This window comes from Hyalella azteca, unplaced genomic scaffold (assembly GCF_000764305.2).
Source record: "Hyalella azteca isolate HAZT.00-mixed unplaced genomic scaffold, Hazt_2.0.2 contig12663, whole genome shotgun sequence".
In the NCBI taxonomy this organism is placed as follows: Eukaryota; Metazoa; Arthropoda; class Malacostraca; order Amphipoda; family Hyalellidae; genus Hyalella; species Hyalella azteca.
Genome location: NW_025942615.1, coordinates 248,197 through 271,746, shown reverse-complemented (window position 1 = coordinate 271,746; position 23,550 = coordinate 248,197). Strand labels below are relative to the sequence as shown.

At 37.2% G+C, this 23,550-nt stretch overlaps 2 protein-coding genes and 1 non-coding gene across 10 annotated transcripts in view; 2 read left to right on the top strand and 1 right to left on the bottom strand.

The window, feature by feature from the left end:
- Positions 1–19,070, top strand: part of LOC108676912 (runt-related transcription factor 1) — a 27,027-nt gene extending 7,957 nt beyond the window's left edge. For both annotated transcript variants that reach the window (XM_047883344.1, XM_018165073.2), the window contains exons 5-6: positions 6,291–6,425; positions 17,237–19,070. In XM_047883344.1, the coding sequence (XP_047739300.1) occupies positions 6,291–6,425; positions 17,237–17,889 (788 nt within the window). In that variant the 3' untranslated portion in view covers positions 17,890–19,070. The remainder of the gene's footprint in view (positions 1–6,290; positions 6,426–17,236) is intronic.
- On the top strand, positions 4,860–4,932 carry Trnar-ucg. Its single transcript has one exon. It is a non-coding gene; the product is annotated as a tRNA-Arg (tRNA).
- A 2,647-nt stretch (positions 19,071–21,717) lies between the features above and the next one.
- The window catches only part of LOC108676805, a 210,579-nt gene continuing 208,746 nt past the window's right edge, over positions 21,718–23,550 (bottom strand). For all 7 annotated transcript variants that reach the window (XM_047883342.1, XM_047883340.1, XM_047883339.1 and 4 more), the window contains 2 exons: positions 23,091–23,191; positions 21,718–22,687 (listed from right to left, as the gene is read on the bottom strand). In XM_047883342.1, coding sequence (XP_047739298.1) covers positions 22,516–22,687; positions 23,091–23,191 — 273 coding nt within the window. In that variant the 3' untranslated portion in view covers positions 21,718–22,515. The remainder of the gene's footprint in view (positions 22,688–23,090; positions 23,192–23,550) is intronic.

The following is a 23,550-nucleotide window of genomic DNA, read 5'->3' as shown; positions in this document are numbered from 1 at the left end:
ATCTTTGCACCAGTGAAGCTATCCTTCCGTCATCTTTGCACCAGTGAAGCTATCCTTCCGTCATCTTTGCACCAGTGAAGCTATCCTTCCGTCATCTTTGCACCAGTTAAGCTATCCTTCCGTCATCTTTGCACCAGTGAAGCTATCCTTCCGTCATCTTTGCACCAGTGAAGCTATCATTCCGTCATCTCTGCACCTGTGAAGCTATCATTCCGTCATCTTTGCACCTGTGAAAATATCTTTCCGTCATCATAGCACCAGTGAGAATATCCTTCCGTCATCTTTGCATCAGTGACATTATCCTTCAGTCGCCATGCACCAGTGAAATAATCATTCTGACTACTTTGCACCGGTGAAAGAATAATTCTGTCATCTTTGAACCACTGACATTATTCTTCCGTCACTGTTGCGCCCGCAAAATCATCTTCCCGTGATCGTTGCGTAAGTAAAATCATCCATCAGCACGTGACATTTTCTCAACTGTTTCATGTACATTTCCTGTGTATGTTTAGAAGTAAATGCTCCACCATTACATTTTAATTTCAAAACGCATTTTAGTTCAAATTACCTTGTAAATTTATGCAAATGCCTTCATCTATTGCATTTAAATATTAGTATATATTTTACTTTGAAGTTGCCGTCATGTTTTTATTATGAAATTTACTAGTAAAATTTTTCAATTAAAGTTGAAAAATCTCAATAAGTATCGCCTAAATGTTTTGTGATGAATTTTGGTCCCTCCTGAAATCGCGAGAAAAAATTGAAGGTTTATGTCTTCTCAGTAAAAAGAAACTACGTTTAAAAGTACTAATCGATTAAACTGCCGAATGAACTAAAAGCTGCATAAAATTTTACTATCATGTTGCTTAGGTATTCATGTATATATATACAATTAAATGCTCAAATTTATATAGAAATTCTTAGATTTGAGGGCCACTCGCCAGCAGTTTTTGAAGGAATTTAAAACTCACGCGTGTTTCAAACGGCTTCAATAATTGTCTATCTTCTGCCGTGCACACAACTGAGGTTTAGATTATGTATGAATGCTAATTGAGTTTAACGATTTACCCAGAGGAGGCATTAGTTTCAATCGGTGTAGAAATAACCCTATGTACATGAAGCGAAACCATGGTGACATATTTAGAAAAGAGTAATAAATTTAAAACCTGCTTGAATTAATAAGGGACTCAGGACTGCAGTACTCCAAAAAAGTCTATTAAGAAAATCTTAATCCCTATAGAAATAGACAAATTAAGCGGCTGGGAATGGTTCACCAGAAACATCCGTTTTCTTTCGGTATTGGCTGTATGGTTCAGATTCTGTCTAACGAAGTTTGCCGCATACAGTTTCTGCATGAGGATTATTTTTGAGTCTAATGCAGACTAACATAGGAGGTTCTGTTTCGGTCTGATGCGATCTACCGCAATGGTTTTTATAGGTTAAGTTTAATTAAGGTCTAACATAGGAGGTTCTGTTTCGGTCTGATGCGATCTACTGCAATGGTTTTTATAGGTTAAGTTTAATTAGGGTCTAACATAGGAGGTTCTGATTCGGTTTGATGCGGTCTACCGCAATAATTTTCAGAGGTTATGTTTAATTAAGGTCTAGCAGAGGAGGTTCTGTTTCGGTCTGATGCGGTCTGCCGCAATGATTTTAAGAGGTTATGTTTAGTTAAGGTCTAGAATAGGAGGTTCCGTTTCGGTCTGATACGGTCTTCTGCACTAATTTCTGGAGTTCATGTTGAAGGTCTGATGCGAACTAGCACAGTATGTTTTTTCTGTCTAATGTGGTCTACCGCAGTAGTTTTTGGAGACCATGTTAATGGTCTAAAGTAGATAGGGGAAATGGTTCTGCTTCGGTCTGATTTGGCCTATTGCTGTAGTTTCTGTAGGTTAGGTTTTAGGTCTGATGCGGAATAAAGCCTGAGGTTCTGTTTCGGTCTGATGTGGTCTAACGCCGGTAGTTCTGGAGGTGCTGCTATTTAGCCTGTTGTCTGTGTCTTTAGTGGAATAATGCGTAGGAATGCGGTTGAATTGAAACTATCTAACTATTCTAATTACAAAAATATTCTAACTAATAATATTAGAATATTTCTAATATTCTAATATTCTATTTGTAAATATTCTAACTATTAAACGAAACTATTGAATTGAAACTATCGTTTTTTAGTAATTTTGTCAGCATAAAAATAGCCAACGATACTTTGATCACTTGAAGATGCAGCTTCTTCCTAATTAAAGGTACGTATTTTGGCATTTTTCATAATTTTTGGTTACAAAAAAACGATTGAAAACGTAATTTTTGGAAAAGCGGGCGTTGGAATTTGCGACAGCTCTAACGTCCCATCGTTTAACAAATTGATCGTATCGTACCCCAAGGATTGCATTTCCAGCTAATCGTATCTCGAATTCAAACTCACCTGATTATTTTCACACCTTATCGTTTCATTGCTTTGTTTCCCATCAACATCATTGCTTCGCCAAATTATTGTTCCTCAAAACGATACAATCCCCTAAAAGAAATTATATAAAATGATATCACATACTCAGGCATTCGTTGGAAATATGACCATATATCCACATTTGGTCCCTTCTTCATGGGTCGCATCGCCATGCGAAATATAGAATATCGCATTCCAAAATTATAGACTCTTCAATGATCTCAAACAAAAAGAATCTTTTCCCTATCAAACGTGTTTTTATGAGGCCCCAACCATCGTACCATTAATGTATCACACTCCAGGTATCATATCCCTAGCCAACGCGTCCCTCGAAGTATTATGCCCTCGAGGCATCATATCGCTGACGATCGTGTCCACAAAGCATCCTATTCCAGGCAATCCTGTCCGCAAATTATGGCGCTCCCAGAATCCTATTCAATCGTGTCCTCTAAATATTGTACTCTCAGAATCGTATTCCAGACGATCGTCTTTCCAAAATATCGTTCCACAAGGATAACATCAAGTCACAGCTTTTAAGAGGGTGTGAGTTGCAGGTTAACCACAGCTAATCGTCGGTTCTGAGCTTCGCGTGAGGAAAACGGACATAACGACGGAACACTTTTGCCCGGGGCCTTTTACTGCTTTTTTATTTCCCTTTACTCGCTCTATCATGAACGATTTTCCGTGCAGTGTCGGTCCCTGCAGCAGCCACCAACTCAGAAAATTGCCCTCTGGCTTTCTCCGCTCTTCGGCTCGTGAACATTCATTCAACAATCGTTAAACCTTTGTTCAGGCCTTGCATATCAGGCCCGTGTGCCGTGTTTCATTTTATAGCCTGTGGAGACTCAGCGGTGAACCGCCGAGTCTTTTCATCAGCGGATTGACATTCCAACTGAGGCTTGTCATTAACTGTTTTATGTTCCTGCTCAACCACGACTGAGTAACAGCTTAGGCTCACCCAATGAGATCGTAAAACAACGCCACGTGCATTAATTTTAGTGCCAGCGCCACGGCTCGCTGTCTTTGTATACAGAACGCTGCTCGAATTATTATATTTTATTGCTTTGTATTATCTTCAAGCTTATATAATGAAAGGACTAAGAAATATTCTGGGCAAGTAATACAGCGAAACGATATGCGTGAAGTAATAAAACTTGAGGTATTATTTGTTTTGATACGTGATGATTCGAACCATTCGTATGCCACCCAATGGGAGAATGCCAAGGAAAAATCAACTGTGTATATTTGTACCTCGATAAATTGTGAATCAATGTTTTCCTATACGTTATTATGAGTACTTGGGCATTCTAATAGCTGCAAACATTAAACAATGTCTCCAAATTCCCTTACATTTTATTTGAATAGAAATTGCTTTGAAAGTGTCTAGCGATTGGTTATACTTGAAATACGCGAAACGCACCGAAGAAACACAGCGATGAACCGTACGAGCAAAATAAGCTTAATGACTGTAATAGCTAAGAAGTTAATCGAACATTAATTAAAGCATATGTAATTATTGGCCATTCCTGTTTGATTTGCCTCCTGTTTTTATGTAGTAATTGCTTGTGGTGAATATTGCGTATCTTTATAATTGGAATTGGAATACAATTGTAACGTAAGTGGATACTGTCAGGAATGTTAAAAATGAAGTTGTTTTTATGACACCTTTAGTTGCAGATTAGATCTTTCAATGAGTTAAAAAAATAAATCGTTAATAGCTCTTATCTAAAAACTTGTCAAAACAATGTAATGCATTTATTCTGCTACAAAAGTTTCATCGGCTAAGAAAATCTAATTAAGTTTTGTGGTTGTCGTTCCTGTTTAAATTAGCAGTAGTGATGTTAGCATTTTCATCCAATTATACAAGTTTAACTTGTCTACGACATCATTTAATAGTTGCTAGTGGACGTATTTGCAAAAGGGCTCTATAATGTTTCGGACTTTTACCGTAGATTAATGGATTAATCTTGTTCTCATGTCGAGTGAAAGACTCCTGGAAACCTAATGCAAGACGCGTGTAAACACTCCAGAAACTCTTGGCTTTTCTCCCCATGTATGCGAATATGCGTTGCATGAATAATGAATTCATATTTAATCGTGTTCAAAGCTCGCATGTTCTTTATTATCTTGCTAACGCAAACTTGTCTCTATGCCTGGTAATGTTATCACGTTGATCCAAATAACATGAATTTTAAAATGTAAAAAATGCGGTAACAATATGTTTTTCGAATAATCGTATCGACAAAAAAGTTTCGGCTACTGTGAAGATGATATTGAAGTGTTTCAAATTTAAACGTTCCCTTTGTTACAGCGCACGAGTTATGTTGTTATTTTTTCATATATTCAATGAAGGCTAAATGCAAACTTTTATATTATACAAAAATGTGTTTTATAGCAGAAATGATGAATCATGTATATAGACCGTGTGGCCTAATGGATAAGGCGTCGGACTTCGGATCCGAAGATTGCAGGTTCGAGTCCTGTCACGGTCGACGATGTTTTGGTGGTTGGGGACAGAAATCTTGGGTGCAGGTTTCCGTTGTAGAAGCGCACTGCTTAGGTCGAAAATAATAAATATTGCTTGCAGGAAAAAGTATTAAAACGCAGCACTGTTTCTTTGTTCTGAATACTGATTAAATGCGAGCATAACTTTGTTCTACACACAGGAAAACTGAATTAATTTTCAAGTGAGTTATTATGCAGTTGAGAGTTTATAAATTTTAAAAACGTTTGACAGTTGAACAAATTCTAAGTATATATAAATTGAAATTTCAATTCTACGCATTATCACTTCTTACATGATTATTAATCTTGGTAAAAGTATTTTCATGTTTCATTCATAATCCATAGAAGATCGAACCTTCAATCCATTTTGTTTGCATGGACATTACACATCGATCATGTTTTTTATACACTGTCTGTCCGACCTTAAGCTTTATAAATTTAAAAAGTTTCAACATTGTACTCATTTTTCCAAGTTAAGAGCCGATGATTCACTATATATGCAGACTCGTTTATTTTTGGCTTCGTCAATTGAATATGAAATTTGTTATCTTTATAGCAGGTGCTAGTCGAGGCGTGATTTACGGCTTCATTACCGTGCACGAACAGCGCTCTACTAACTGTACGTTTGGTAACGAATGCAAGCCCTGCTCACGAACCAGTCACGCACGATAAAGCGAAGGCACTAATTGTAACCGCTCTGTAATTTACGCCAATAAATTCTATTGAGGAGCTGGCAGCTGACCGATGCTAAGCTTACTTTGGCGTGCCTTGTGCACGCTAACATAGTTGTTTCTATTGAACATTAGAATAAATAAAGGTCTGGGCGCATTTACTGCGCTCGTAAATACTAGTGAGGTTAGCGCTCCTCGCATGCACACCAATCTATAACTTTATGAGGCGCTGTCGGCTAAAAAAGCTATTTATGAGTGCGGCTTTGCTCACACGTTCCTCAAATTACGTGTGTGTTCGGCTATCTTGCTCGCTGGGGGCTCAGAATTAATTCATCTAAACTGCTTTTTGTTTATAGGTTACGTCTCTTTATTCTGCTCAACAGAGAAAAATATCTAATGAGATTGAAATTACATTATAAAGTTTTTATTTAAGGTGCCAATGTGTCCTTTAATGTTTGTTGACGAGTTCCCGGAAATTTTCAATCGGAGAAAAAAGTGTAATCATTGGCTAGATATACGAGCAGAAGAACTTGATTTCAGATTTTTTTAATTGTCTGCCTTTATATTTCAATTGCTCAATTGAGATTTTTCTTGTAAACAATTAATGCCATTTTTAAACAATATCAGTAGTTGAGTTATGAGGTAATAATTGAAAGTCCTCTTCGGCTCCGCAGGGCCCTGCTATGGGCCGATGAAGCCAACCTGGTTGGGTTCCCCTTTCCTGTTCGGAGGCGGGCCACTGCCGGGCTTCAACCATCGCCCCAGCCTCCATTACCCCCTGATGGCCAACCAAGCACCTCCAGCTGCCGGTTAGTACTGAATTACCTTCTATTATATCATGTAATTTTTAGGAATTTTCTCTCAATGAGGACTTCTGACGTGTGTCTGTGCTCGTCAGAAGTCCTATGGGATTTCGCGCTCCTAAGGGGATTGTTCCTGAGCGCCCCACCACTGAGTTTGCGGTGTCTGACTGCAGGTTTTTGTAGTAGTGAAACTATCCTTCCGTCAGCTTTGTAGTAGTGAAACTATCCTTCCGTCAGCTTTGTAGTAGTGAAACTATCCTTCCGTCAGCTTTTTAGTAGTGAAACTATCTTTCTGTCAGCTTTGTAGCTGTGAAACTATCCCTCCAACAGCATTGTAGTAGTGAAACTATCCTTCCGTCAGCTTTTAGTAGTGAAACTATCTTTCCGTCAGCTTTGTAGTAGGGAAACTATCCTTCCGTCAGTTTTGTAGTAGTGAAACTATCCTTCCGTCAGCTCTGTAGTAGTGAAACTATCCTTCCGTCAGCTCTGTAGTAGTGAAACTATCCCTCTGTCAGCTTTGTAGTAGGGAAACTATCCTTCCGTCAGCTTTGTAGCAGTGAAACTATCCATCCTTCATTTTTAAAACAGTGAAACTATCCTTCCGTCATCTTTTCACCTTTGAAACTATCCCTGTCTCTTATACACATCTAGATGTGTATAAGAGACAGAAGTTATTATGTAGGTAGGATTCCTTACATTTCCCTTCTCTGTCTCTCTCGTGCGGGCGGCCGACGTCCCGTGTAAGCGACCTCTTGTTCGAGTGTCTTCGTTTCTCTTGCTTGTCACCTGTCTCTCCTTGTCACTTCGTCGCTTTGAGATGCTAACGCTGCTTCTTTCCAGCCAGCTTTAGCGGGCTGGACAATTCAGACCTTCCGCCGCTTGTGAGTGATGATTAATTTGAGATTTTAAATAGCTTGATTAATTAATTAATCAATTAATTTGAGGTGCAAAATTGCTTGATTGCTGAAGCGCTAGCAAATCATTATACTACTACTACTCCTACTACTACTTCTACTACTACTTATGAATTTTCTTCAATATTTTATTGTATTCTACAGGCGGCACAGTTTCGGAAAATAATATAGTTATTTATTTTTCGTATTGCCTGTTGTGTCAGCGCTTTTTAAATTAACTTGAAGTTTTTAAAGCTTAATTCTAACCAGAACTGGTTTGCCGTGAGTTTTTTACGTGCCCAGTTGAGTAAATGCATTGAAATAGATAGATAGACTTGATGTAAAATAGTAATCTATTTTAAATTGAATCTATCTATCTATTTCAATGTATTTAGTCTACTGGACTCTTAAAAATTCATGGCAAACCAGTTCTGGTTAGAATTGAGCTTTACATTTAATGGTATCATCTTTACTCCTTCTTGTTCTCTGTGCAACATTATAAAAATAATTGCATTTAGTACAACGATTTTTTTAGGTGAGCGAACAAAGCGAGACAACATAAATATCTGAACAAAGTCAATAGATATCTTATTTTGAACTGAAGTTATTTGGGGTTCAGCTATCGACCAATGTTGGGTCGATATCTTTAATAAACTTATACGTATAAACCCTTAAATAAACTTGCGCGTTTTTATTGGTGCGAAAACGCGGTTCAATTCCAATTTGAAGCGAGATTTCTATTTAACCTTAGCTTAGTGTTCAGGGCAAACATAGTAAACTTGGAAATTTACAATGACCAGCCTGATGCCAAGTTTAGCACCAGCTTTGCACTCTGGAACAAATAAGAAGCCATCGAGGAAAACGAGAAATGAATTTCCTAACGCATTCTCTGTGTTGGCGATGCCGAGACGCTTTTTTCGAGCGAGATCAAAAGTAATCTTAGCAATCGGAACACAAGTTTGTTCACATATTATTAAATAATTATTTAATTTTCATTTGTCATGCTTTTAAATCAAAGATTGATGGGCCTCCCTAAGAACGAACTGAAGCTTTTTGGAACAATGTAATGGGGTAGCCACTAAGTTTCAAGTAATCCCATACTAACGGTACTTATGCTACTTATACTAATACTTATTTAGTACCCGATACTAGTCTATTTCTGCCACTAATTGCAGAGTTTGATATGATGAGTGGCTCTTCATAAACGACGCGGTTAATTTCATGTATGATCTCTGCATATCGCTCACGCCACACAGAGGTACCACTTGTGGCGGTAATATATTTAACGTGTGGCTTGTCCGATTGTGACACATGTGGTCATTACTTACGACTCGACGCTTACTTATTCGGGCTGCTAATACCCGAGTTTGTGCATGACGAGTTGGTCTGCATGAACGACTCGCTTCCAGCCACGATCCAAGAGCATTCAGATGAAGTGTCTAGGCACCACCGAGGCTTTGCAACGAAATAAGCGCCTTAGTTTAGTTCGTGAACGAAATTAGCGGCTGGCTGCAACTAGTTTATGTGTCAAATGACCAGTATGAAGGCAGCTAAAGCTAACAAGCGGTCTGTGGTCATGCTCTATTGGGTCATTTATTAGCATTTCTGCACCAGATCATTGTCATCGCTGGCAGCGCCAAGTCGCAAGCTGAGTTTGAATCGAAAGCAATAGCTTTCTGTCACGCAAATTTCGGGAGTACCGCTACCCTTGCTCATGATTTATTATGAAAACTACCAAAGTTAACTTATCATAAAAAAATTTTCTGTAGACTGACTTCAATATACCTGCAAATTGTTACTCCATATGCATTGTGCGACTCCGTATATGCATTGTGCGGCATCAACGACATCACCCCAGTCAATTTTAGGGAAGCTTCCTGAAGGGAAAGGACACGCAATTGGTACGAACCAGCATTAAATTACTGTTAATTCCTTAAAGAAAATTAGCGAGTAAAATGCATTCATTCGCCTATTATATAATTCAGTGATGATCAAGCAGTTAATATAGTTTCCAGGAAGTAGGCAGGGAACGAAACCAAACTAACGGTTGGTTAGTCTTTTTGGCCATGTTCGTTGTATATAAAATCTTCAAGCTAACGATACATTTTCCGGTACGGCTGTTCTCTTTCCATTTGCATCAGCTTCTCCATGCAAGTTCCGTAAAGCGCTACGTTTTACCAACAAAACTTATTGAAACTTAGGCGATCTATATCCATTCTATTTTAAATCAAGTCGCAATAACTTTGTTAGCAAAGAATTACCTCATATAATCTCATATTTCCAGGTCCATAGATATAGTATAGGCTCGGTGCCATATATGTACGTGCTACTTCATATTTTCGTAAAAATAATCCTCTAATCTGAGTAATCTTTCATTCAGGTATATGTGAACATCGTTTTAAACTATGGGTAACAATTTTGAATCGATTAAGAATTTAACATCCACTATGCGGAATAGTTTAGCCACTACCTGGAGTAATTTTTCATTGCGGAATTGAGGTGCGAGTAAACCAAGTTTTAAATACGCTGGAAATCAACGGCCAATAAGGTCTGGGTAATTAAGAGGAGTGAAAATAAACTCAACGCAAAGTTGAGCATATGGTTACAGTCATGTATACTCTGATAACTATTAATGTAGTTCTATAGTTAATATGTTCTATACATAATATAGTATTTTAATATTATAACTTGTGTAGAGATAACTAATACACGAACTTTAATAAACGATGACGCTCATCCGGCATTATTTACTTATTCGGAATAATTTGATGATTCAAATCAAGCTTTAATATGATATTGCACGTAAATTAGAAAGAAATGTTTGATTACGACCTCATACCTTATTTTTCTGCTCGATGGGTCTGAACATAATTTATGAACAAGGTTAGTTGGTTATGCCAATCACATTCATCATACAGATTTTATGATTAATTCACTGTACAGATCAATAAATATAGGTTATTGGATTATAATCAAGTATGCCCGCGAAAAACAGAATAAAGAAATCCTACAATAATAAGCAACAAATTGCATTCTCTGATTAACTGCATTCTCTGATATCCTAAAGTTTCTGCTAGACGTTGCCCGCATAATTTCTTCGATCGTGTTCACTTAGTATAAACTATAAGAAAATTTTTTCCTCCTCCTAAAAAAATTGAAAACCCGATTTAGAAAATTACAAATTATTAATTCTTCGGCTTTTGCATGCAGCAAGACGATCACCAGAAGTGATCAATATGTTGCTGTAGGTTTTCCATGTGTAACTTACACGGTGAACGTATGAACCATCGTTAAGGGTATAGTAATCGAAGTAATTTATGTTTCTAATTCCGGGGCAAAGTCATTAAAAACGCAAAGAAACCTTGGCCATTTAATTGGAACTCCTCGCTTTCGTATTCATTTGCTTCTGATAAATTTTCCTGTACCTGGGTCGGCGATTATCTATGATTTACGATGCCACTATTGAACAAACATCGCTGCACAAAGTCTACAAGGAGTATACCTGGCACAGTGTAAATATTTTAGGTACATTGAATAGCTCCGTGACATAGCGCGGACACTCGCCATTTGTCTAACACGCGCTCTGAAATCAGCGGATGTCCGCAGTTGATTTATTTCCATAGCGTTCAGTGCGCGACCTGCCGATTGACGAACTCAAGTTTTTCATGTACGATAAATTCACTTGCATGCCGGGATGCATTAATCACGTGGGCAACATTTAAGAGTATTGTAAGCTGTGGGCTTCTTAATGCTTTATGAAATTCTCAAGTAATCTCGGTTTTATTAGTGCGAGTGGGCAAGGTTTCTAGCTCTGTGTATTACTTGCACTTGTTACTATTCTTCATATTAATGAATTTAGTTCAGCACTTTGATTACCACACGTCCAATACTTTGTTTAGGTGCAAGATTATAAGAAAATCTTGATATAAAACGTATAAAATTCAGCCAATTTTTTTTGCACTTGCTGCGCTCTGCTCCCATTACAATATTATAATTATTCTTAATTCCTAGTTGATTTTTTAGTAAATATTAAAGATAATTAATGAGTTTAAATTCAAATATTCGTTAACACTTTACCAATCCCTGAAATGATAGCAATGGCGATCGCCTTCACCTTTTTAACAATTTTGTTAAAAATTCAATGCACGAGTTAAACATACATCGTCAATATGCAAACTGATTGATCTCATCGTGTTGAGAAAAACAATTTTAATATACCTATAATAATATGTCAAGTGTTGAGAGGCATAGTTGAACGACTTTTATTGAATTGGATTCCACTTTTTATAATTATTCGCGTATTGATATATCTTCTTTTTGTATGTGACATTAAAATATTTTAAAAATAAAAATTCAATTTATTTGACAAAGTCCGATGGTCGCTACCAACAAACTGGTTTGAGGTTATGTTGATCATAGGAATGTAAGGGCCTGTGTGAAGCAACCTTGTCGCAGGATATAGTTAGCCTGCAGTCCCAAAACACATAAAACAATGCAATTAATTAATTATTGACCATTTATTTAACACGCGCAAAATCTTTTAATCCAGTATAGACATAAAAAACACTTATATTATACGTATATCTGTATTAAATTGCGTACACAACAGAAAACTGGAGATTTAAATGATAAGTTTACGTGGCAAAATAATTGTAAGCAAGTATATCTAAAAATAATAGAGAAATGAGCAGCTGAGGACAATATAATCGAACGTGACGCTTGAATGCTGCGAGTTCAATTAAATTCCTTATCTGGATAGCGAATCGACAGCTTTAGAGCCGCCCTCGAACAGCCTTCATATATCTTGCTTTCGACCCCGGATATTATAGTTGTCTACGCTTGTTCTGCGTACGAAAAAATGAATTGATGCCTGGAAAAAACTTTATGATGACCTAACTTACTTAAGAAAAAATCCGGATTATGAATTATTTAATTTAATTTTAATTTCTTTCATCAAGAAAACAATTATGGAGCTTTTCGGATAATGTTCGATACCAACAGATTTTTTTGTGTTTAAACAGATACATTTCGTACTTAATTTACAACAATAATCACCCACATTTTTAAATTTTTCATTGTTATTTGATTATTTTACGAGAGTTGATTTTTTTAAGCGTGCGTGGAATCGCTTCGATAACGAACGAATATATACGTTCTCAGAACTTGTAGAATGATATCAGATTCCCCTTCATACACATATTAAATTAATTCTGCGTTGTGATTTGATTGTTGTAAAAATTTATCTGACACTTAATGCAAAAATATTAGATAATAGATGTTTCAGCATAGAAATTGTTGGTTAAAAATAAGGCTAAAAATATACTTTTTAAGAAGCCAGGATGAGATTTTAATTTTCTGATTTTTTTCGTGCATAAGTAGCAATTTTCAAGATATTAGGTCCAAGCTACTGCGTAACTCAAATTTTTAAACAAAACTTGACTAACAAGATGTTTTTGATGTCAAATTTTGCTACACGTTTCACCGGTCTTCTATCTATTTTACAAGCTCTGCTGGGTACCGTACTGTTCAATGAACAAGTTATGTTAAATACCCTTGCATATTAGCTGCAGGATCTGGTACATATTAAGTGACACATTAAGCCACATTACACTGAGGGAGCTGCCATATGTCCACGAGGGCAGGCAGTTCAGCTTCCATGCCAGCGTCCCTCCGACCACACCCGGCAACGAGGCCTCCGTCACGCATCCCGCACTTTACGACCAGACTCCCTCGCAGCGACAGGGGCTCCAATGCCGCACACTGACCGAACACCTACATGCCTGTCACTGACCGAACACCTACATGCCTGTCACTGACCGAACACATACATGCCCTGTCTCTTATACACATCTAGATGTGTATAAGAGACAGGTAATGTGCACCACACCGTGACACTTGCGGCGCACGGTAATGTGCACCACACCGTGACTCTTGCGGCGCACGGTAATGTGCACCATACAGTGACACTTGCGGTGCAGGGTAATGTGCACCACTTCACGACACTTGCGGTGCCTGGCATAACACATTGTCTCAACTGTTCACCGCAATGTTTAAAGTGCGTTGTTTTTAATGGCTCAACTCTTCAGGTCTTGGCGTCGTGACATGTGAAGCGCTTGCTTCTTTCAAAAGTGGCTGGAGCCACGCAGCTTCATGTGTGGCGTGAACTATTGTACTTGCGTCACGCTATATATACGTCACCACCGCTGTGGCTAACATTAAAAATTCAATAAGCAAACCTGTTTAGAAGTTATCAACATGAATGCACTGGGATAGAGTGTTTGCTGATTTTTTTATGCGTGATTGCGTTCATTTTATAAGTTCATGTTCCGATTCCAAACGATTTTATTGTTCACAAATGCAGCAAGAGTTTTTATTTATTGGACTTTTGGTATCCAGATAAATACTAACTATGAGACCCCAACGAGCTCTTGTTCACACTCTTGATTTATATTGAAAAGCCTTTTATTCTGAATTTTTTCTTTGTTGTATTAAGAACCTTTTTTTTCATAAAAAATAGAGGACGCAACAATTAAAGTTTTACTCGGAAGTCACATCAAAAACTATGCATTGAATCATGGTGAATTTTGTACCAATTGAATCATGCCCTTTTTTCAAAAAGAGTATTTTTAATATGCATAAAATTTCTTCGTATGAAGTTACGGCGTCTGGACATGTTATCACACCCGGGAGGTCCTAAGCTTCCGTCCTCCTCGCTATTGCATGCGACAGGCTAACTGGCGATCAAACAATACAGGCGCCTGAAGAGAATTTAAGCTATTGAGCCCATCAGAGGGTCGTAATGGCGCTCTTCTTTTGCAGCGCCACCTATTGCTGGACCTCAAAGTAGGAGATAACTGCTTAATGGGTTGTTTGAGGCTGCCTTTTATTGCCCTCTTATCCATTAACACGGACTTGATTTAGCACCCGAGCTAGAAATGTGCGATATCGAGCCGCCGACCTGACTGTCCGTACGAATAACATTGCGAGCCACGACTTCGTTTGATCATGTCTATATGAATCGCGTTGGTTTGAGCTGTCATATTTCAGTGGGTGCGTACGACGCTTCACGCAATACAGTCGTTACCAACGCTCGTCATAGCTCCAGTTTGCTCGGCAGAAATCAATTACCACCGCCCCAACTTATGGAGCTTTTTAGGCGACGGCCTGGCGCTTCTGTTGTTCCGTAGTGGTCTTACTCACGCACACGCGCCGCTCTAATGCTGTGTAATTGAGCGTTCATCCAGAACCAGCGACTGACTGATTGACCAATAAATAGCATGTGAAGGTATTTGCTTCGCTGCCTCAGAGCTGTGCATGAACTCTCTGTTGCGGCTACAAAGAGAATAAGCTTCTTATGCGTCATCTTTATCACGAAAACTATCGCCTTCCAAAGAATAAAGAACTTTAAAAGTCAGTAATCATTTGTTGGCCAGATAGCTCTCGACTCATGCATGGTCTTCATTAAACTTCTATCAAAGAAAACTCATAAATTTTAGTTGGCCAACTTTACGAGTGCAGCTCTTGTAAGAATTGCATGCTTTTAATTGCATAGACATCAGAACCTACTTCCAAATAAATCACGCATCTGCATGCAATTAATCTCAATCATAAAGTATATGTTAGAAAGCAGACAATTTTGAATTTAAGCTGCTGGTGTTCGGTGGTGGCCATGAAGCCGAAAGGCAAGAGGATTAGAAAGTTGAAACTAAAAAATTAACATATCTACTATCTACTGGAGGGCTAACCACACTGCACTGAATTACCATCAAATCAATGATTAACCCGATCAACAAGAGTGGTTCGCTTCAGACCTCAATAAGGTTTACGCCGGACTGATAGCAGCTTCTTTAGAATTCATCAAAGAGAATTTATAGATGCTCACTAAACGTGTGAAGACGTTCGATGAGCCTGGTAATTTGCAGTCTTGGGTGGAGAAACTTGAGTGACAAATTATTATTTAAAAAATTTTTAATTTTCCGATAATTTTTTTAACGTGGACATCTATCAAATGGATCCCCTTCAAAAAATTTCAAATAATATCATTGTCATAGTTGCCCAAAGACATCGAGAATTTGGACGAAAAAAGTTGCACTGTAATTGGACTTTGATATTTTATTTCAGAGACTTAACGGAGACTCTTGATGATATTTATGTTTAAATACATGCATTACTCATGTATCAATTTCTAATTAAAAAATGGCACAAGTGTATTGATGCTTTTTATTTCTTCAAGCCTCACAAGCACAGTCATAACACACCCCTACCTCCAGTCCTATATGTGTGATAGGATGTTGCTGGCGCACTCCTGGGGCTGTAGGTTATTTTATTACATTATATATTATTATTATGTTGTTACTTAGCATATTTGTCTTATCTTTACTTTGTTTTGAATCCATTGTTACATTATTAATTTTACATAGAGACAATATTGATATTCAATTATGTCTTCAAAGATTCGACTGATACCAGCGAGCAGGTCTCCGAGCAGAACAGGTTGGCAGTTGTTGTTTGATGAAGCATCTCAGTCAGCACTCGTGTAGATTCACTTCGATGAATTCTAAAGTAACTTCTATGTGAATGGTTCCAAACTTATTGATGCTTAAGGCGAACCATCTGTGCTGATCATATTAATAATAAGTTTGATGTTAATTTAGTGTAGGATCGTTAACCTTGATATAGGACATTATAGATACGTTGAACATTTTTCCAGATTTTACACCATCGCCACATTTAAGCGTCAAAGTTTCACAACTGTCTGCTCTCCAACATTAGCCTAATTTTCAAGATTAATTTCATGCAGTTGCACGATTTATTCAGATTTTTCCTAACACAGTAAAATTTCAATGAACATGTTTTTGGGGAGCAGAAAACTTTTATATCAACGTTCGCAAATTTGTCTGATTTGATTGATTTCAATATCTTTGATGATTGTTACCTGAAATACTGAAAAAAGACATTGAGTCCACGTTGAGCCGATTATTGATTGTCCAGAGATTGAACAGAGACGGTTGAGTGTGAATCTAGAGTGCCGAAATCTCATTTCCCATCATGTACAGTTTTTCTCTCTATCTGTGTACTTCACACATACTCGACTTAGAATTCCGACAAACCATTGTTCCACAAACCCGTAAGGTGGTTCGTTCGCATGTTCAACCAATTTTCTTTAATATTTTGGCATAAATTATATCCGTCCGTAAATAAAACGGAAATAACACGTTTAGAAATATGTCATGAAATTAAACTCCTATAGCCGAAGATAATGATTGACAGTTTTTTTTTACTTTTACTTATGGGCGACATTTTTTCAACGAACTCTTAACTGGGGTTCCGCAGACTACAATCGAACTGACGACTTAACGACAGTTGAGATCGAACAATCCACATAGCGTTGCTCTATTAATTTCGTGTTAATTTCAAGCGTAACCGTATGCTACATCTTATGGTTTGTGTGAACAACTTCCGGGAGTGTGTGAACAATACATTAGCCGTATTCAAAACAATTTAAACAGTGTATGTCGAAAACGACGGGTTATTTTAAATGTTAACATTCACTATGAATACTAAGATACCAATGATACGCAAAAGAAATTTGGAGAAGATGCCAGTGTTCTGTAATTTCTGAAACCAATGAGGTAATCAAGATTTTTTTCTCAAAAATTTCTGGCAGTGCTGAACATCTACACTGACGATCTCAAAAAGCAACATCATCTCAGTTCTCTTCATTCTTGTTATCAAAACTTAATCTGAATTTTCGACTAGTATAGAAAATCCAACAAAAACATACTAAAATATTGTCCAATCCTCTGTAAGATAGAAAAATGAACATTTTACTTCTGAGTGTGAATTATTAACTGTATGATCGAAATGTTTCACACTAATAGAACTGAGGGGGCACGTTTTATACTAAAAATTTCCATTTTTCAGGCAGTGGACGACATGATGAAAGGAAAACAGAAGTAGAAGATAACACGGCAGGATCTTCACAGCTGCCAAGGATGCCGCTCCTCTCAGGGCCTTCGGAGCACCACATGTCGCACCTTCCCATCTCCCTGCGCCGGCTGTACCAGACGACGCTAGCAGCGCGCAGGCCCTGGCCTTCCTACCATCACGGTATGGAATCTCGGGCATACGAGGAATTTTTCAAATCTAGAGAGTTTTCAAACATTCCTCCGTTGAATGATACTAAAGATTGTCCTAGTGTGGCCGCCTTGAACGTTCCCTTGAATTGCACTAACTCTCCAAATGCGGGATCCCACAAGGAACTTGGAAAATCCTCTGCAATACCTCAAACCTCGACCAATAGAACTATGACGACGAATAATATAAAAGATGATTCGAGCTTCGTGACTCGAAACAGATCTAAAGAACGTACAAATATTTCAAAATTGAATGAAAGAATTAATTTAGGTGCCGAGGAAAATTCATTTTCAAAAACTAGAACATTAATACATCAAGTTTGCTTGAAAAACAACTCGTCAAGCAATAGTCAATCAGAAGACAACAGAAGTGCGCGAATCGGAAAATCTGTTCTGACACCTGCATCAGAATCTACTGTAAAATTATGGAGACCATATTAGTAGAATAATAATTTCATCGTAGAAAGAGCAAATTTATCTTACAGCTGATTATCTGTTTATCGTCTCCGAAGCAGTTGTACATATATTAAGGCCTGGTAAATTTAAATACCATCAGAAGGCTGAAGGTTGAACTCAATGTCTTTTTGTGACTTTTGCTGAGCCAATTCGAGAAAAGTGGTCTGTGACACATCAGTTACTTTCGCCGTGTTCAATGTCAAGCTCTCGCGACTCGTTATGAATCTATCAATAAATAACCGAAGAACCGAAGAACTAGAAATGCAGAAACAAGTTGGTGAGCTACTCTATATATATAGTCGGTCAACGTAAAATACTCTACTGCCTAATGAGTGTTTATGACCATCAGAAATAAAAATTAAGGAGATTTTAATTGAAAATTTTTTCAGATAGATGTGCAATAATATTCATTTCTAGAGCATAGTTAGTTTACGTTGATAAGTAATCAATGAAGTAATGCAATGAGATCGTAAAAGTGAATCTTGAGATGTCAGTGCTTCTCGTGTAGATGTCCTTACACACAATACATAAGCCAACATTCAGTTGGTAGATAATGAAGCCATGAAACCAAGATTTATATTTTCATGTAACGATAAAACCGTTTTAGACATAGACTAGCATCAGTTTTGTGGCTTGATTTAATTTATATTTGAAGAATGTTCATGGCCTCGCTACCTGCAGTCATGTGATACGAGCAGTTTGTGCGCACTATTAAGTTACTAACGTCTGTGATACTCCCACTAGTTGCGATCTTGTATTATTATAATAAACCGTTTTCATGAGGCATCTTGTTAACCTAAGTACTGTTTGTGTTATTATTTTCAAGAGAAGAGAGCAATTAAGTTTGAAATTTGTACCTAAGCAGAGTTTCCTAAATAATCTCCGAATACTTCGATATGCCAGTGGTAGAAATTTAGAGTTGTAATAATTGAACGTGCATAGTGAAAAATTTACCTTCAATTTATACGGCTGTCTTTTTAGGGCATTGACACATAATTTCACATTAATATTTTATTTATTAATAATTTTGACTTATCGATAGAGTTGTGCATTACAATGAAAAGCAAGAAATTTAGGTAATCCGCGATTTTCTTTAAATCTGCAACGATTAGTGACTGGATTTCGTCATTTTTTAAGGGTATAACAAACAATTATGACGAAAGAAATGAATTGCTTCATTTAATCCTTTGCTTTATTTTCTCTTTTACATCAATATACGAAAGTATGTATTTAAAAAAAATCGCTATTTTCGCTGCAATCAAGATGCCATTCTGATCAATTTTGTAGTTTGCGTCCGAAAGAAATGTTCCGTCAACATAGCCGAAGTTCGGTGACGCGGCAGAAATGCTTTGGTTGCACACAACCCACTGGAGTAATGGGTTGATAATGTCCATACACTGAATTTTTCATCATCACACTGATATCAACAAAAGGTGAGGAGATTAATCGTAAACTCATTCGTTTAGGCCAAACGGTGTTAAGGAAGTTCTCCGTACACAATCCTCCTAAAGGCACTTAAGCTCAAGCTTACAAGTTTAGATTGCGTGTATAATTACAATACGTGTGTTCTGGTTACAAAACCGAGAGAGTTACATCTACGGTGTGCCATCGAGCCTTTGCGAAGATATTTGGAAGCACAGAATGACGAGGTTATAGGCGAAAGGTAGGCTACTTATAAACTCTCAGCGTAAATTGGAAGGTTTAAAACTCAATTATACTTCGTACAATGCGTGATAATAACGAATTATAGATCAAGTAAAAAACTATCTACAAGAGCACCGGCCTTTCTACCACACGAGTTATGTACGTTCGCAATGAAAATCAAAGTTGCTCCGAAGTCCAAATATTGTTTTGAATTTTCAGATGCTTGCACAAGAGGTATATACGAAATCGCACTGCTGGTCTTTGTGCTACCATCTAGTGTACCACAACCAACCATGCTGTTTCCATACCCCATCACCTTGAGCCCAAAACGTTCTTCTATCAGATTTAGTTTCATAACATACGTGCGAAAAACATCTCTTATGTTATAGACGAACTTGTTACGATTCAAGTCATCTCCCACCATGCCCAAAAGTTTGAATCACCGCCAGTCGTGATCACTCAACTGTCATTGATAGCGTTCAAATAATGAGGAAGTTGCAATACACTCAAGCTCTACCTCTCGTCGAAACAGGGTATACCATAGACCAAATTACCGCCTGAAGTCCTACTGTCGAACTCATAGCAGCCACAAACCTTAACATAATCTTCGATTTCCAAACACAAGCAAAATGAATTATGTTAGAATTCAGGATTCTAGCCAGGCAACACTTCAATAAGATAAAGTACAGTTAAAGAAGGAACTATACACAAACAAAAGCTTAAATCCACAAAAATTGAATCAAATAAAATGAAACTAAGCAGTAAATTAAAATTAGCGCAGAGGTTCGGAGCCATTACTGTTACGTTTCACTGTTCGGGTCTGATGATGATTTTTTACTTCGCACAGAGTGAAGTTGAAGGCCAAGGTTGCGCTATATATACATAGGGAATTACTGTTGAATTAAATCCATTCCGTTGGATAAATCTTACGAACTTGTTTTTTAAATAAAATTCAACCTGAGAGGTTAACTTAATAAGAGCAAGACCGCAACATTGAAAGTCAGAAAAACGATACAAGAAGTCTAAACCGATAAAAAAACAAGATTCGCGGAAAATTTGCAATAAAAGAGAGGGCAGCAAGCGCAACATTGGATAGCTCCAGCCCCTCGTATTTGGACAACGCAGCTGTAAGACGAATGTTCTCTACATCGAATGTAACACAACATCGAATGAGACAACATTAAAATAAAGTAATCAGCTAAATGCAAGACAAGAGCTTAAAAGTCTTCAAAGGGTATTTGAATTTCTAAATAAAATTCAACATCAAATGAAAATGGGAAAAATTGTGAAAGTACGTAGTAAATTCACAATTTTCCCGAAAAAAGTAGATACATTTTCAATAAAATTTTTATTAGGATCCGGAAGCTTTGATTACCCAAAGCAAAGCATATTATTTTTGAATTTACTATGACGACGTGAAAAATAAATGAATGTAAATAAAATCTTTGAACAAGAATCAGGATATTCTTTTTCCAGTGCGAAATTTGTCAGAGGACTTTTAAGCTCCATTTTTATGCTTATCAAAAGTGCCAAGATTAAATAAAGAGAAAACTTGTCGAGGTGCACCTAAGCGTGATGGTTACTACCATGGTTTGCTATTTTACTAAAATTGTACAAATACCACACTAAGAAAATGATAGGTAAATGAAACGTAAAATTTATCATGCCGCAGTCAAAAAGAAATGCTTGGCTAATGGATAGAACTTTGTATTACACGTCGGTGCACCCAAACAACGAAAGCGAACCTAAAACTTTAGAAGAACATTAAGTATACTTTGGGCGTGACTAGATAAGTGAAAAAACCTGAAAAGTGTACTTTCTACAGAAACAAAAATAAAAAACTTATCATCCGAAAGCCATTATGTAAGTTGGTGGATTTTCGGCGATTTTTCCAGTAGTTCATATTAATAAATATGTATTTTGCAGCTGATTTCAAACGAACACATGAAATATTGTTGTCCAATGAACAAAGTATTTACAAAAAGTAACCTGAACACAACACAAGCGACCGTCTGATTAAAACCGTGAAATCTGGAAACACGAAAGGAGATCCAGAAAATCCAGATAACCAAATACGAAGATTCCAGAATTATCTTGAACTCGCTTACGCAGACCGAAAATTTCTTAAATCCACACGTTCAAGCCGAGCAATACTGACTTACAAAAGCAGCCACACAACATTTATAAAATGACATTTATATTTATTTGAAAATCGGTCAATTGAATCTCCAAATTGAAACAGAATCAGAAAATCAGCATAAGTAAGCCAAGATTTTTCACGGCATTTTCATGACATTACATATGCATCCCGGAAAAAGTAACCATTTCTAATTAATAATCGTTCCTTAGTCAAGTCGCACTCATTCGTACTTTGAACATTTTTTCTAAGGCAACACACAACTTCGAGTCTGGCAACGACGAAACGGAAACTTTAATAAAAACCTTCAAGATTTTTAAACAATGGTTTAAAATATTTAGATCCCCTGCAGAATTATTGAACTGACACGTCGCACAAAGTTATGTTCTATCTATTTAACGTGCAAGGAAACGTCGAAAGAATTTGATACGTCATCGTTACGAAATCGATCACAGATTCGGATCGATCGATCGCCATCGTTAGCATTTAGAAATATTTAAAAATTAAAAAAAATAGGGTAATTTTAAATCATTTCGAACTCTCCGCAAATTTACTCACGGTAAATGATTGCCCGTTTCAGAATTACTTTATAACCAGGAATTCATATTCTCAACCATTTAACCAGAAATTTTTGCGACGTGCATAGAATAAATTTGTTAAAGTTTTAATAAGAGGAAGGTTAGATCATTGAATATTATCGCACGAGATGCGATGGGAATAAATTATAAAAAAAATTAAAATAAAATTGTAAAATCCCGGGAATAAATTTTAGCTCTACAAGGTATGTAGTTCGTACGTTAAAATAGAACGTATAATTTAGCAAAGTATCCCTACGCGATGCGCTCGACGTAGTTGCCAGGGAAGGTACCAAACAAGGACGTGCGACGAGACGTACCGACGTACCAGCCATCGTCACACTTCTCCATGACCATGACGACGTCGCCTTCCTTCAGTTCGAGCTCGTCTTCGTTCTGAGGTTTGTAGTTGTACAAAGCGCGGTATCTGAACGGAGATATTTATTTCAGTTACCCTGTTATGAGGTGAGTATTGTAACTCCGTTTAGAGTGCTAAGTTAAATTTGGTGATACATTAGAAGCAAAATACACACCGCTACTTCATTAAGATTATTGAAATAGGAGCTGTACCTCAAAAGAAGTTCTGTGAAGCTTAGCAAATGTTAAAATATTGTAATGTAAGATTTCTCGTGCTTACATTGTGTACGGAACAGCAAAAATGTACGGGACGGTACAAAAGATCATTATCATATTACCAACCTTCTATGTTTACAAACCTTCTTAAGATAATAGATGTTGGCCACTTAATGAAATTTTGAGAATGAACTTGAAATTTATCTGTGACTTAAAACAAACTAAACCTTTTTGTGTTATTTCAAGAAGAAACTCACGGAACAGATTCCTGTTGTGTGTTAACGCTCAGCTGTTGGTTGTACGTGGCCCGCGACTCGACTGTTGTGGTCTGTTGCTGCTGCACCGCGCTGGTGCCACTCTGATCACACAAAATATCGTTGTTAGCCTAAATGGGCCGTCAAATATCATTTAGAAAATTCGAGAATATTCCAGGCGTATCGTGCATGAGTTGCTTAAACAAACTTTCATGCATTAATAAATCCGCGTATCAATACTTCATTATTTGGAAGATAGAAAGCAGTCGAGTTTTCAGCTTCACTCGAATTTAATGTTTTGAAGTTCAGTTCCGCTGCCGTGATTGTGCTTTCAATGATCGAATTCCTTAACAAATACTTGAGAGCAAAACGGAACAATCGAGACAGTCACCAATGTCAGATAAGCCAGGACATATATTTCATTCATCAATTTAATAGATAATCGGTATAAAATATCGGTCAA